We start from the raw sequence: 16,794 nt of genomic DNA, 5'->3' as shown, positions 1-16,794 counted from the left end.
CTGCTCCTCACTGTACAAGCTTCCCTGGTAATAGGAAGATTTAGAGGCTTTTGAACAAAGCTGCTTTTATTTCTGCAGCCCCAACGCAGAAGAGACGCAAGAGTGACCCTGTCCCGTCTGATGGCTGAACGCACCACGTCTATGGAGGCTGCAGGGTTACTTACACCATCACACACAGACACCTCTCTTCAGCTTGCTCACAGGTTCCAACAAACTAAGATACCACAAGAAATTAAACATCAGCATGAAACAGCTAAATATTAAAAATCTCAAGAGTAGTCCTGTGAACATCAGCATTCTGAAAACCACACTCAAAGGAATGTATCATTTCATCTGTCACTGCTGGTAGCGCGTTACAAGATGCAGAGCACACAACCCCTTACTTTGGGCAATGTTTCTACAACCATTCCCGTGCTGCTTTAGGGGTTGAGGGGAAGCTTTGGTTGGTTGGTTTGGGTTGGGTTTTTTTTGCTGTTGTTGCTTTTTGGCTTTAACACATAAGATAGACGGAAAGTCTGACTGCATCTTTTACGGCAGAGATGCCATATTCAGCAGAAGGTCATGCTAACTTTCTCAAATTTTATTTTTTTATTACCTTTCCTTCAGCATCTTAGTTTTCTGCCCCTAGCATAGCATACAGAATTACACAACACAGTATCTTACAACAGTTTGTAAATTACAAAACAGTTCTATTTACTGCAAAACAGATTGCTTTAAGAGATTATAGAGAACGTCTTTTCAGTTTCATTAACATATGTATATCTCAACAGACTTAGATGTAGAATATTAAATACATTCTGAAGAACAGTAAATGTTTGTTGGAAAAAGAGCCATTTTTACACTTTAAAACAACAAAAGCTCAGAGTTGTCTATAGCAACAGTAACACTCAGAGATAAAACACAGCAATAGGATTGAAATGAAAACAAAAACAACACAGAAAACAAACAAAACTGTCTTGCCCCAGTAGATCTTTATCAGTCGGGGACTTCGAATTTTGGGTAGTATGTCTTCTAGAACATTTCCCATAAATGGTAAAACATAACAATAGGTAGGTAGCTTCTAAGTGAGATTGCCGAAAACTAGGATCTTCAAAATGCTACAGAACACAAAATCTTCACTCTAGGAAAAAAAGTCTTAAGTTTCAGTTCCAGAACATACAGAAATTCAATTTATCTCCATTTTTGCCATACAAACCTCAGGTTTTAAACACTGTCATAATTAATGTCACTGTTATTGTCTACTTCCATCTGTTAGTAAAGTCACTAGGATGAGATTCAGAAATTACCATCATTTAGGCACTACTAGACTCTCTGCACAGGCGTAGATTTGAGAGTGAACAGCACCTGCACAGTAAAGATGGGTGGGAGAAAATTCCTGTTAAATATACATGGGCACAAACTGCAAAAGGACCACAACAAAATGGAAAATGAAACAGAAAGCTCCAGTTTATACGCTTCTGCTCACTCTTTCCCCTAGAGTTTTGAGGGGGTTTTAATCAAGTTTGTACACATGTAATACAAGAATTCGTGATCTTCCTTCTTCATTTTTTCTATATATGGACAATCACTCTTAAAACCCTGACCTATCAAGACAGCTCTGGTGAAAAGGAAGGATCTACTCTGTATACAATGTATACCTTTAAAATATACACATGGAAAAAAAAAAAAAGCTATGCTAAAGATGGCTATGTAGAGGAAGTAACTGGGATGTGGCAATTACTGGGAGTTGGAAATAACTATTTACTCTTTCATTGAATAACTTAGAAAAATAATTCACCATGGCAACAATCATACTTCATAGCGGATAAAGCACTGAATGCTACAAAGCCTTTTCAAAATGAATTATGCACCAGTACGTAATGTGCACTTTTTTATGCTACTACACATATTCCAACAAAATTTCCTTTTGGACTCATCTGGCGCTTGCTTTTTTTTTTCACTCTGCACCACACACCATCTACTTTTCTTTTCTGACTTCTGTCCCACTCAGATTTCATGGATCTGGAATTGTTAAAGGAATTCATAGTGTCAATCTGGGCAAGGGAATGATTATAAAATAATTAATACAGTGGCCTTATGTCATGCCATCACTCTTCTGCTTTAGTGTCTTCCTGAGAAACATATCAGTTTGTGTTACTGGTATCACGGTATTATTTAAGGAATCTGTAAAGCAAAAATCCTTAGTGGTATAAAACCTAAAATGGGTAAGTAAACTGTTCTCTTAAAACAATGAAACTCCCACTGTTGTAGAAGACCTAAATATCTCTGGGACTAATCATAAACTTACTTTCCTTGGCCATGAATTTAAACAGAGGTAAAGAACAACAGCTTTTTTATAAAGCGCATACAGTTCTTGGCCAGCAAATACACGGTGCCAGAGCAACATCAATACTTTAGTTCATTACAGTTAGCTACAGTACCCTGGATAACAGGAACCCATTCAGAGCTCACATGAGGAACAACTCTACCAAGATTGATGAGATGTTAGACACACTGTCCTGGGATAGTAGGAAACTGCAGCTGTGCAAGTGGTTTTGTAAAAAAATATTTACTTTTGTAAAAATAAGAGAGCAATTCAATGGCTGGACCAATGTATTGATACCAAGAACAGTAACAGTTGTTAAGGCAGATTCTCTAGTAAGAGGTTACAAGAAATACAGGAAACTACAACATCCATTTTTAATGGATGCTTGTCAAGCTGTGTCCTGTCCAGAACACAGGTGCACGCCTTTTAAAAATGCCTTTGAACTGCTAAGTTGCACCTCACCTCCTAAAAATTCTGAGGAACTTTTACATCTCATTTGAAAATGATCCCATGACCCAAGCTTTAAATCCAGAATAAATTCATTGAGAAACATTAAGGTTTCTAGAGTTCAGTTATGCAGTATCTCAGCAGCATAGCATGATCAAGCGTATGGAAATATCCATACCATGATATTGATAATACAGCAGCCCAGATTCAGATGAAAAAATTCATAACAGGCATGAAATAAAAAATATTATCTGCTAACTATATGTATGGCAGCAACACATCTTAAGCATATTGCATTGCAGGATCTTTACATCAATACGATGTCAGAAAAAAGAACTGGAGAGCATCCTCATGCTTCCTTCTTTCAGACTGCGTGTGTGCTGCAGTTGGTACCTGACGGAAGCGGGACCAGGTGGGCTGCGTTCCCTGCAGACGCTGAAGGACTCCATGGCCAGCTAACCCCAAAGGCGAGTGCAGTGGTCAGTACCAGTGTCCCCAGAAGGTATGGATACGCAGCAACCACAAACTGAAAAGGCTTTTTACACTATTTTCTTATGTTGAATTGAATGTTACGTTGAAAAGCAAAACTTAACCTTTTCTTTTGTCCTATTCATAATGGCTTTTTTCCTCCATTGTTGCTCAAATTACATCATATTAACAGAAACTTTTTATTACAGTTGTAATAAAAATGGTAGTATGCTGTCTTCTTTATTTAGAACACAAATATAAACTAGCAGGCTTTAACAGAACAACAGAACTAAGGCAGGGACACATACATAAAACCATATAGACATACATCTGGGGCAGTTCAGCTAAAGAAGCTGAAAACTGGAATATAAAATACATGTATGAGTTGCAATAAGTACTTTCATATTAAGATTAGAAAATGTTTTGTAATGTCTTAAACACATTGTTGTCCACTTCATAAATTAGCTTACTTTATTAGGTAAATAAAGTAACTCCACCAATGAAAGCACACAAAAAATGTGGAAGTAGAAAAGTACATTGACTCTGCCTCCAGGATGTTCTGTTTACTCTTAAATGGATGCATATAAATAATATTTAGGTTAAATTTAAAGCACATCAATTCAGAACAATTAAAGTTAATCAGAAATTATCCAGTTATACAACTAACGGTTGTTCAGGCTAAAAAACCTGAATAAGATTGAATAACTAACCATGAAGACATAAAATAAATTAATTGATGCTTCGTTGAAGAGATTCATTTATTACCAGTAATTCCCAACGCATTCAAGTCACACGATCCTAGGTCAATCTGAAAGATGTAGGTTATGTAGAAACTTTTACAAGATGATAATGGTACATAATACAAGTTTACTAGAAGTACCGTGCACTGTCAGAATCTCTGCAGTACCAGTAGTTACTTAAAATGGTTATGTTTCATTATTAGCTTCTCAAAGCCTCAGTAAGCTCCCAGCTACCATTCCATATGTTCTAAATGTAATTGTAAAACAGGATGTTTTAAACTACAATGTATTTCCTCAAGTTTGAGATGGAGGCAGACAGTTTCGTTCTCGTGGGAGACATCACAAAACAGAACAACACTATTTTCAAAGAATCTGCAAACAGTGGCCATGCCTTTTCAGAGCTGAAAGCAAATTTAAATTAAAAATAAAATTAAAAATCACTCAAAGTATGGAGCAATAATAAGATGCTAAAAATAAAGTAATATCTTTCTGTATTTTTTTCATTTTTACATATATTTCATAATGTCTTCACAAACAATTTAATTACACTTTCAATACCATCACAGCTCCCTTTGTCCTCTTCCTCCGCACTATTTTGAGCCTTACTTTCGTTAGAAACAGTGCAAAATTTGGTATCAGCAATACTCCCTTACCACTGGACAGATCACAGCACTGTTATTACTTCATTCCAATTCCTTCACAGACACAGAGAAGGGCCTCTCAAGGAGAAAAAGGCAATGAAAGATTTTTGCTGGGCAGACCTCAAGAAGACAGTATGACCCAAGTAACAAGGAATATGGTTCCCGCTACAAGTAATGAAACTGTATTAATCGTTTTGCCTCCTCAGGAAATACTTAAAGGTGTTGCAGCTGTATAAATCCAGTATAAAATATGGAAATTATTAATATCTAGCATACCAAAATCAGATTTATGTGGATTTTATAAATGAGAGAAAGGTCTAGATTTAGACAATACGACAATACACAGAAACCATTTCACAAAGAATACAGAATGCATCACCCTAACAACTCCATTAGTAACTCCGTAACGAGTGAATCAGCCTTTTAAAAGCAAACAAGGACATCTTGATTCAAATTCAAACACTGGAATCTGATGCACAGATATGTCTCTTCAGCGGTGCCTCAGAAATCAAACAGGCTACTTCAGCTCACGCTGCATTGCAGATACCTCTCACCTCAGTATACAGCGTTGTGAAAGAGACACCAAATTTTACAGTGCCAGCATAAGAAGTCATCAGTGCAAAAGAGTAAAGTTAAACAGAAAACTACCTGCAGGTGCACTTGCATAGTGATATCTATTTGGGTTATGAATGTTAAAATTACTTCCCTTAATTATCCATACAAACAGCAGCAGCACTGCAAAAGCAAAATAAGTGCAAAAATTTTCACCATACGGTGTATTTACAGCAACGACATACAGACAAAAGGAACCAAGACATGGAAACAGAAATAGTTTTTAAGAATATACAGATTTTAAAGCAAAGTGCAAGTAAACAAGCTCTTCAAATCTGTCCAGCTAGAAAATGTTGGATTAAGCATACACAACTCCCTTTGCAAAGCTCACTGGAGTAACCACATATCCAGTGAACAGACTGAAAGCTTGTCGTTTGAGAAGACTGTACGTCAAACTTGGAGCCTGCTGCTGAACCATCATACCCAAGGAGGGTGAAAAAGCATCCAGATGGCTTAGGCCAGTCGTACTGGCATCCCAAACCTAACCCCGACACATCGTGTGCTATCACACCCTACATGCTACTGCTTTCAGTCAGCCTACGCTGTAAGCTTACCTTTATTCACAGATGTTAGGATGTTTGTTTCTTAACAAAGATTCTGAAAGAAAACGACTCGCATGTTGTCTGTAACCACTAGGTGTCAGCAGAAGAAAGTGCACGGCCAACATCTTTGCTGCAGAAATGTGTCTCCTCTCCCCCTCCATCAGCAAGATACACACAACTGTTAAGTACTCCAAACCACCACTACACACACATAGTAATTGTACAGCTGTTTCTGTTGAAGATGACCTCTGAATTAAATATTTAGAAGATAATAAAAGCATTCCCTCTGCAAACAGCAAAAAAAATCAGGAATGTGGAATAAAGTAATTCAAGTGAACAAAATGCTCACATTGGTGCCCCTGTTAGAAAATTAAGTAATGTTCATAAAGACAACAATCTGCCCCAGTGCGGTCTGGCAAATGCACTGCTTCCAATGTGTTTTCTCTGTAGCAACAGAGGTTTGTGGAGACTGTAAGAACACCACATGTAACAATTCTTCAATACTTAACATCTGGCTTAACACAACTACAGAAAACATATACACAGTAGGAAACATAACTCCATCAGTTATTTTGCTACATAAATCTGATGATCAGATTTGCCGATTGTACTAGCTGGGTATGATTTTTTCATGCAGAAGTTGTAGTTACTGAAGGCCTCAGAAAGTTTACAGCAACAGTAACTCATTCATTGTCCACGTACCGCTTCATATATACATTATATAACCTCGTATCTTTAGAGTGAAAGCTTCTGAACAGAGTAAGAGCTCTTATGTACAATGTGAATTTAAAGCCTGCTCTGTGACACATACTGTGCCCACACAGAATAATGATAAATAGCTTCACACCATTTATCCCAAAAAGTCAACTCACACCAGATGAGATGGTCTATTGAAATTAAATTGTCTTACGAGACAAGAACTATGAAAGGAGGCAAAACTACTCCTTCTTTGAATTTATTTCCTAATTATAAAGGATTTCAAACGAACAGTCAGATTTCTTGAGTTGTGACACATCAAATGCACCGTGTTCAGTATGGCTTATGCCCAATATTTACAACGACATATGAAGATGACAAAAGAAAAAACCACAATGGAAGTATATGAAAATATGTTATTTTCCTAGAAGTTATTTCATCCATTTGCTTTTTATTTGCAACTGTTACGCCAGTAACAGTTTCAAAGTATTTTTTTCCAAACAGACATTAAAATTGTAAAGCAAATTATGACATCCACTGTGGTCTTTGTGGATTCTGATACAGCAATAGAGAGCAGTGAAAGAGTTGCTGCACATACTTCAATATTCTTCCAGTATTCAACAAGAAACTCCCATTATTCTGTATTTACACGAGAAGATGTGCATCATGACCATTTTGAACATCTTTTACTACATAATCCACAAACTCAGTAAACTGAGCTCATCATCTGACAGGAAATTACAATGAACATAATTGGTGTGCGGAAGATGGAATTAAGTGAGAGCAACGAAAACTATTTCAAGTGTAGCATTCAAAGTACAGCACAACACACAAAGGCAGGGCTTTAAACTGCAAGATGCCTTACTAATTGCCAGTTACTATGCTCTGTTATTAAATTACAATACCATTTTATTTTGTGAACTTAGCAAGTACATTTCCTAATTGTTTTACTCATGACACACTACTGTTTGGAGTTTTGTTGCATCTTCTTAAGATCAGGTTTGCCAAGGCTTTTGAACTAATTTTTAAGTTCTATGTTCCTAACAGTAACAAGAGTCTCTCAGTAATTGTGGTTACTGTTGGCATATTCTAAAATGAAGTGAAATATAAAGTAGTTGTGTGACCTGTCAGCACATGAAACACTTATAAATTTTCTTTATCTAAATCTTCATACAATTTCTGCCACTTCCTTAGGTTAGCTGTCCCTCGAAATTGCACTTTCTAGGGGTATGCCATTTTCAACTGATTTCAAATGTTCATCTTTAACATTCAGCCTTCAAAATACCAGATGGTATTTCCAGAAATGCAATTTAAATTTTTATTTTTCTTCATAAATCCCTTAACTAGTTAATCTCACACACACATCCAGGCAAAGATTATACTAATATTCCCAGAGTTGCCTGGCAACTACTGTGAGGAACATCGGAGAACAAGGAAGCCTGCATGGATGGAGGGAAGTCAGTGTCTCCCTGACATGGATAAAGGAGGCTTACAGCCAGAGTGCCTTGCTGGTTTCATTTTTGTTATTTATATGGACAACATCTTAAATACCTCCCACTATTTCACCTTAGATGCTTTAAAGGCCCAATACTTACACCTACATATACACAAATGTCATGGTTTTATTAGTAAGGGGGGGCCTAACTACGACAACAAGTCAATACCATTTTTTTTTCCACACTCACAATACATGTAAAATGTGGAAGGACTCATGCTGAACTTCAAAAGTCCTTTTCTGAACCCTGAATATAAATTGTTGGAATAATACTTATTTGATGGCGATAACTGGACTGTTTAAAATTCAGACTGAGCTACTTTTCCCTTATGGCTTTAAAAATAACAAGTAAGACAAACTATAGTACTGAAGAGACTTTAGTTAAGGCAACATCCTCAGCCTCAAGAAACACTAGGCCCGTAACCCAACTCCTGGTCTTTAACATCATGATCAAAGTTAGATGTATTACTTGTCTGCATGCCAGCTCACTTCATTAATCTTCACAGAGCAGGAGAATGCAAAATACACCTTTTCTCAAGCAGTAAGCCTGCCTTCTCACTCCATTCATTTAGCCTACCAACTTACACTCGGAACTCAGCTTAGCATCTCCCAGTGGTATTCAAGCTCTCCATCACTACCATCAATTTTCTGTTCCGCCTCCAAACGCTTGCAGATGAGAGATGAAGGTATTAAGACAAAAGTACATTTTGTCCTCTACAGAGATCATCTTGTTAAGCAGCTATAGTCTAAACAACAGTAGCTCAAATGAGCTTGTGAACACCACATTGAAATTTATCACTGCATTTTACTTGCACATGTGTTAGTTTGCACTGCTTCAGAAACAGGAGCATGGAATATTTGGAAATATTCTGTTGCAGTTAGTACTTTTCATCCCCCATATTTCTGGGACATACATTATCTTTTGCTACCTTTAAAAATAATACAATGAATATCCAGGTTTTGTAGTGAGACCAAACGGTCAATGTGGCACTAGTCTCCTATGATCATTAATTCACACTTTTTAATAATCTCTCTTCTAACTTAACTGTCTTCAAAAACAAGCAATACCCATACCTTTCCATAAGAAGTTTTCTCCCTGTGCGACTGCTCATGCTAGTTGCAGCTCTTCCTTTTTTGGAGACTGGAACAGTTTTCAGTACTAGTCAGCCAAAAAGCCACAATGCTGACCTTAGTAAAACCAGATTATACCACACTTCGAATTCTTGTTAGCTTTCTTCCCCACCGCAGCTGCAGATTTACATCTTATGCCTACTAATTTCTTACTTACAGGTTCAATTTTCAGGGCGTTTCTGTAGCTCCCGAAGAAAGATGCTTGTGCTTTTAGAAACGCTCTTGCAACACCATCTCCAGTGGTTGTAGAGACTTTCTTCAATCTGTTCTTCAGTGTAGAAAACTGAAACCACACAACAGGTCTAGATCACTCTCTTACCACAACCAAAGCTTAATACATTGGGGCACAACTACATGAAAGATGCACAAATCACAGCAGCAGTTATAACAAAAAGTGATATTCTGAATTCAGAGTTGAATTTTCCAGTTCTAAAAGCATTACTTTTCAAGTTGGTTTGCTTCTCTAAGACATGACTGAATTTTATTCAGAAACCAATAGGACAATAAAAGCTTCCATTTCAACCTTCCCTCCTACTTAAAATCCACTGCTAAGATGCTGTTGAGTACTCTTTTAAAAGTAGTCCATGAAGTCTGTGTTATTCTTGGTTAGAATCCACGAAAGAGTTGCAGCTAAATTAATTTAAACATCAGACTAATAGAAAAACTGTTCTGCATAATCAGACTATGCATAACCACCAAGGCTAAGAACAAATTCTGTAGGTCTGAAAAATTACTTTGCACTAATATGTTTGTTTTTTTTTTTTCTTTTAAGTGTATATTACTCTGTATTTCAGAGACTTAATGTAAAATTAAAAAAATGAGAGAGTTTTATTTATGCACATGGCGGGTTCCCTTGGCCGGCTCCCAGACACCCACCCAGCCGCTCTCCCCCTCTTCAGCAGGATCGAGGGAGAAAACACGAAGAAAAGGCTCGTGGGCCGAGATAAAGACAGGGAGATCACTTACCAATTAGCATTGTGGGCAAAATAGATTTGACGTAGGAAAATAAATTTAATTTATTGCCAATTAAAATGGAGTTGGATGGTGAGAAACTGAGGCAGAAGCTAAAGCACCTTCCTGCCTGCTGCCTCCCAGCTCAAGCTCCCCCCTGCATTCCCGGCTCCCTGGCCTCCGATGGGCGATGGCAACGGGGGTCAGCTCAGTCCGGAGCGGCTCCCGTCCGGCGCTCCGTCCTCCCCACGCTCTCACTCACGCCTCACGCCGCCATGTTCCGTACATGCGCGTTCAGCTCTGCTGCCGGGCCCGGCTGTGCCCAGGCCGGGTCTGCCGCGGGGCGCCTGGGACCGGCTGGAGCCGGCTGCCACCTGCACCGCCCAGCCCGGCCTCTGCTCGCTGAGGCCCTGCAGCCGCCCTGCCGAGGCCCTGCCACAGACACAGAGTGTTTTAACCAGAAAACAAAACCTGCAGCTTTTTTTAAAAGGCTGGAATTAACAACAACATTCTGTCCTTCAAAACGGTCAGTATCTACTGAAGGTTTTTTTCTTCCTGTTTCTCAAGCGATCTAAACCACCTGTGTGCGGGACGGCTCTTCTCTTAACCCCCATTGCCCTTTCCCTTCCACCGTGCAGGTCTTTAATTACCTCGGGATTCACAGAGCAGCACGTTAGGCCAACAGGGCCCTAACGGTCTCATTACCACTTACACAGAGACACTTACCCATCACAACCGCAAATACCAACTGAACGCATTCCGATGCGGGCAGAGTTAAACTACTGTGATCCAGGTTACCTGAATATTCGGCATTTTCTGTGCACACCAAGGGTTAAAGTTTAGACTATTATCTGTTACTGTCCTCCATGCTTCAGAATTTCTCACACACGGGAAGGTTGTGACTTAGTTTGATGTCTCTTTTCGTGCTTAGAGCTCAGTACCTACTAGAGTTAGGTTGTGTATCTATATATTATTGTTAGTGACAGCGTTTTTCTTTCCCAAACACAAGCTGGGAAAGGAGATAAAAAAAACCTTTCAAAGATGAACATCAAGCTTGTTGTGCCTGTGCTCCAACGGTTATAGGTTATGTTAAATCATTAAAAATAGTTATGTCAGTAGCCATTTTTTTGGTTTTGCAATCAGAATCAGGACGTGGTAAGTTTTTGAGATAGATCTCACAGAACACGCTGCAATACAAAAACAACGGTCTGGGCACTGATTCTTGAAAGAAATTTAACTAGTGCTTTTAGAGGATGCGGTTATGTCCCATGTAAAATCCGAGTTGGATGAGATACCTTATGCAGAAGACAGGAAGGAGCCACAATTTCAGAAAGATAGCAGAAAGCCAGCAAATCTCAACTCATCGTGATTTGCAGTAGAATGTGACTCCATAAATATCTATATTATGAATTTAAAAGAAAAAATTCTATCAATAACTAGCAAATCTTCCTTTTCCAAATGTTATTCTGAAAAACCCCATTGGGGTAGCTCTATATACTTCACACTACGCAAGACACGTTGTAGGAATATTATTTACAGAGTAAGCAGATTCTGTTGTAGTGAATATAACTGTGTTTTCTGAGAGTATGAATAATACCTCACAAAATATAAGCTGATGGTTCAAATGTTCAAATTAACTTTCAAGGCCTTCCCCCCTCCATCCTCCAGCTCATAACAAAAGCTTATTCTGGCCTCATGCACATCTCCAAAATCCTACCAGATAAGTCGACTTTTTTCTGCCTCAGGGTTTTGCTAGCAGCCTGCCTTAGTAGCAAACGGCAGGCTAATTTTACTGAACAACTGTTCTTGAGTGCTCCAGTTCTATTCCTCCGGTAAGCACATCCCTCACGTCCTCCTACAGTACTCTTAGATTTGGGGAAGGCAGGAAAGCGACTCCTCATTTTGCTATGTAGGTGTCAAACATATGATCCATATTGTGCACTACTTTTTCTTCTTTGAAAACTAGATGTTATATTTGCATTTGTGTTTACCAAAACAGTTGCAAAGATATTTACTTTTCAATTTCTGCAGATTCTGTTGTAGAAGGAATTTCATTACAGTTAGTCAGTATAACAGACGTAAGCAAGAGCACGCCCAGCATTGTTTATAAATGGAATGCGGTGGTTTGTGCCAATGATCCACGTATTAATGAGCCCACAGGCACATATTAACATAATACATAACAGATTTAGTCTATCACGCCCATAAAATAAGCTCACTCCTGTTCCTGAGATAATGTCTCTCAAGGAGGTTTGTTATTCTCAAAATGTAAAAGCTTCATCAGACTTTCAAACCCAAACAGCACACTGCTCCATGTTTGAAGGAGTCTGATGTTGTACGCATGAAGCAGGCATTTATTTCCTGTTTTAACTTATGTCAACCGTTTAAAGGTAGTTCTTAAAAATACATAAAACATCCACAGCTCTAAGTAACTTCCAAATCCATCTCTAACTTTTTTATAAGTGGTTTTGTTAAACATGCATGTGAAGATAAAGAACTTGCCATCTCTATGAAAGGAAAAGGCTCCATGCTTCATTTTCCAACAAACAAAGTTCAGAAGGCTAGTCACAGCCTTTCTGTGTTTCAGCTTCCCCATTTAGTAGAGAAACAGGACACTGAGATGTATTTTGCTAATTCCTTAAGCTTTCAGATCACTTGCTGTCTTCTAAAACTAAATCAAATACTGTAGCATGTCTATTTTGTATATGCACAATTTTACTCTTTCAATCAGGATTATTGCAATGGATATGTCATAGGTTTTTAAAAAAGAAAATGTTAACAACAACATATTTAAAGAGACTAACAAGAAAGAAAAAAATTCATGTTTACTCAGGAATAAGTTAGTACTTAAGACAAAGGAGATCATACAAGCAGAACTATTATTGTTTCCTGCCTAAACAGGCAGTAATACTTAAAAAAAAAAAAAAATTGTGACCACTCAATATGAAGATTATTTCTAGCCAAACAGACACATATACATGCAGTCTGCCCTAAGAGTGTTTTTAAAGAAGATTTTTATACTTCTGGCAGTTCAGGTTTAAAGGTCAGATTTAAACTATCACCATGTTTCAAAATGCAATCTGTGCAATGCAGCATAATGAAATGGTTCAGTAAAGGTGCTAGTGGAAATTCTTTTAATTAGGTCCAAGGCTTTTCAGTTGTCAACATGAATAAAGCAAGAAACAGTCTATTGCAAACACAGTGTAAGAAATAAAAATGGATTCACCTTTAAGAAAGTGGTTCTGCTATAGAGTCGTAGTTTGGTACTTCTTGCTGTCCTGAAAGCAGCTAATTTCCCACTAAGTGAAAAACAGTAACACGGGCTTCCTACTTGTGGTAACTTGTTAACGAATGGACAACAGCAGCATGCACACCAAATTACTGACAGCCTAAGATATTCCTAGGCTTGTGCAAATTTACAGTACTCACAACCGTCAGATAGGCAAGATCTCCTTGGCGCAGTACACTGCATTGCATCAGGGCTTCATTTAATAAAAACTACAAGTTGACAGCGCGAGCTTATGCTTTATTCCTTGTAATATGAAGCTCTGACTACAACTAAGACTAGAAGATGACACTTATTTGGAAATACATGAAAAATCCATAAGGGTTGCATAAAAAAAAATTACTACCCCCTCTTTGCTATTCCTTGCAACACAGACGGTGGTGTAGGAGACTTGTCAGCAGCAGATGCACTTATTGTAATCACAGTCCTTAATAAATCTCTTTTTTTAATATTGACTATTTTAAAACGAAAGTTACTTCCCAGGGCGTTCTCATGGTGCCAGATTTTCAGCAACATACGAGAAGCAGAAAGTGAAGGAGGGACAGTTTTTCACATTTTGAATAGTTAATCAGTAACACAGTAGTACACACCTTGATTTTCAGGGATCTGACCTGAAGAGTTCGGGAAGCCTGACCGCTAGCAGGTACTGCTGAGGTAAACCAGGGCACAGAAATGACTTAACCTGGTTCTGCTGGAACTGTCTCAGTGCTATCCAGCTCCTGGGACACAAATGTTAACTGGAAAGACATTTCACTATAGCCTGTGTTCGTTTAGATCCCAGGAGTAAAAGATTAACGAATAATTCGTTCTAGATTCCTGAGAATCAACAGTTTAGGTAGCAACATCACTATCATGAAACAAGCACAACTCCCTACTTGAAGCTCTAAAATAATCACAGGACTTCATGCATTGTTTTACTTGATTTAAAAAGCTGTTCGAGGACAGTGAGTGGAATAAACACTTTTAAAATTTTCCACTGGATTAATTACCTGATGGCAAATTCATCACACAGAAGATGCTTTTCATCACTGTTGAATACAGATAGATTTAATTTAGCGAAGTAAATTTTGTTTCTCTTCAGCAGCACACGAATTGCTCAGTGTTCACATTAAGCCACAAAACTGGCAGAACAGTTTGACATAACAGCCATTTATGATCATGAAACTGTTGAAGATATTTTTAGTTTCTCAGATCATAAATGCATCTATTTAGACTGAGACCAGTGGGGAGAGACACTCCCAGAATCTCCCCATCCTCCCAGGGAAGCAAAACAAAAAACAACAACCAAACCTAGAAAAAGGAAAAAAAAAAAAAAGTATAATGGATTTGCTTTAGAGTCTCCCTGCTGAGATGAACAACTTGATCCACTTACAGTTCCAAACACATGATGCATGAAAGAACTGACAGAAATTCAATTCTTGCAAAGAAGAGCAGCTGCTCTCTAGTGGTCAAAGCCAAATATTAAGCAGTGTAAAGGAAAGGAAAAGACCTAGAGGAGAATACTTCATTATCTAGGTAACTAAAATAATGAAACAAAGCTAAATAAGACATAAACACTGATCCCAAACATTAATTACACAACGCAACACAATTCAAGTTAAGGCTTTGTTGCGACAAATATTAATCCCAGCTGTATTTATATAGCAGTTGTGAAAAAAAAAAAAATACACCGTGCACGCTATTTGTGAGCCATGCCAGTTAATTGAATTTGCTGGCAGCACTTCCTCTGCTACGCTCCAAACATCCTCCAAGATAAAATGTAGCTCTTAAATAGACCTGTGGAAAACTGAATCAAGAAATTTGAACTAATAAAACAACTCTCTACTGTTATAAAAGTGAAGTAAAAGTAAATAATGAAAGGAAGGAAGTCTCTTAAAATTTATTACATTCCAAAGCTTGAAGTTCTGTGTTTATTGGTGAAGTCTCTTCTGATGTTCTACAGTGCGCCTACAACAGCTCCTTTAATGAAGTCTCATAAAATCTAATATAATACTTGATTGTTGACAAATCATATCCATGTTTGAGGCCCCGCACTCACTGTATCCAGACATTTCTTACGTAATTTCATTAAATTTACAAGTCTGTCATTCCCTGGGCTGTGGATAATGGCACGAGCGATGACCAGCTGGTGGATTTGGATGCTGGGAGTGAAATCAAAATGAAAAACTATACAACGCCAGAAAAAAATCATGGAAGTAACTTTTACAGACTAAATGCTTGACTAAAGCCAAAATGTTCACAATCAAGATGGACCTTTCATCCAGAGCTCACTGTTTTCGAAGAATGGATCACACCACAGATCACAGAGAAATGACGGGATGTCACAGTAGGAGGCACTGGGTATTCACCATCACTTGAGGTTTTCCTCAAACAGACCAGCTTATATTGAGCTCCCTGCATATCAATTTTATTTCTCAACTAAACATAAAAAGGTATAGATCTGTCAGCACAATATTTTGAACTAGTGAAAGAAATCCAGATTTTCCCCTGCCATTTCCTCCTAAACAGTCACTCTCCGACTTAAAAATAGCTTCTTACACTCTTCCTGGCTTTATTGCTCTTCCCTCTCAGCTTCTATAGTGAAGATGATTACAGCAGCAAGTAGCAAGCTAGATGTATTTTTGTCCCATTAAAGGGAAAGATCAAGTATTTATAAATTTCTATCAAGTTATTAAAAAATAAATAAATTACCAATAAAAAATTTGAATGAGAAAGAGAATAAGTTCTGAATTACATGCCCTGAGCACTGCTAGAAGTGGATATGAAGTAGTCCATTTGATATCTCACTCAGGATATAAAACGCACGCAGTTCATTAAAGCTCCTCTGGAAGAAGTCACAGGAAAAAAACCACACAATTTCATTTGGAAACAAAAGTTATCTAAAAATGCAGGACTTCTGTCTTCCTAATGGAATGGATAAAGACGGTTTCAAATATTAGTGCTTTTTCCCTGCCATGAAGAAAGAAGTTTGAATCTTTGTTTCCCGTTCAGAAGCACTGCGTGTTTGTCTCTTTTATCCACAAAAGACTCACTCTTCAGAGGACATGAAACTTGATCATGCCATTCAAAAAGTGAAACTGGGTTGCTACAGTACATCTAGTTTATGTGAGCATTAGATAATTTTCATTAGGAGGCTTAAAAATACGCCTGCAAATGTTCAAACAAACATTGCTTAACACTTCAAAACAGGAAAGAACTGAGATAAAGCAGTTTACTTCGAATAACGAGAGTAACACAGTGAGACACCTCAGTCACAAACCAAACAGGTCAAAAGGATTTACACTTTTAAGTAACGGAACAGTTGAATAAATCATTTCATACGTACCACGTCATTAGGAAGGCTCTGCAGGTCATCAAAAGGGGTTTCCAGTGTGTTGGTGTCCACATTAAGAATCACTACGTCCTCCAGGGCCATGTTTCTTACTTTCTAAATATGAGTAAATTCAAGAAAAGAGGAAGTTAAATCTTTGCATAAAGGAC

The 16,794-nt window shown here is 37.9% G+C and overlaps 1 protein-coding gene across 5 annotated transcripts in view; it reads right to left on the bottom strand.

Moving 5' to 3' along the window:
- DENND1A (DENN domain containing 1A) overlaps positions 1-16,794 on the bottom strand; it is a 197,937-nt gene that overhangs the window by 62,018 nt on the left and 119,125 nt on the right. For all 5 annotated transcript variants that reach the window (XM_086763850.1, XM_086763854.1, XM_086763851.1 and 2 more), the window contains exons 12-13: positions 16,640-16,741; positions 9,235-9,360 (exon numbers count right to left, since the gene is read on the bottom strand). In XM_086763850.1, coding sequence (XP_086619976.1) covers positions 9,235-9,360; positions 16,640-16,741 — 228 coding nt within the window. The remainder of the gene's footprint in view (positions 1-9,234; positions 9,361-16,639; positions 16,742-16,794) is intronic.

Source organism: Chlamydotis macqueenii, chromosome 20 (assembly GCF_036417535.1).
Source record: "Chlamydotis macqueenii isolate bChlMac1 chromosome 20, bChlMac1.mat, whole genome shotgun sequence".
Lineage (NCBI taxonomy): Eukaryota > Metazoa > Chordata > Aves > Otidiformes > Otididae > Chlamydotis > Chlamydotis macqueenii.
The sequence above is the reverse complement of the archived record's forward strand: the minus strand, read 5'-3'. Positions and strand labels throughout refer to the sequence as shown.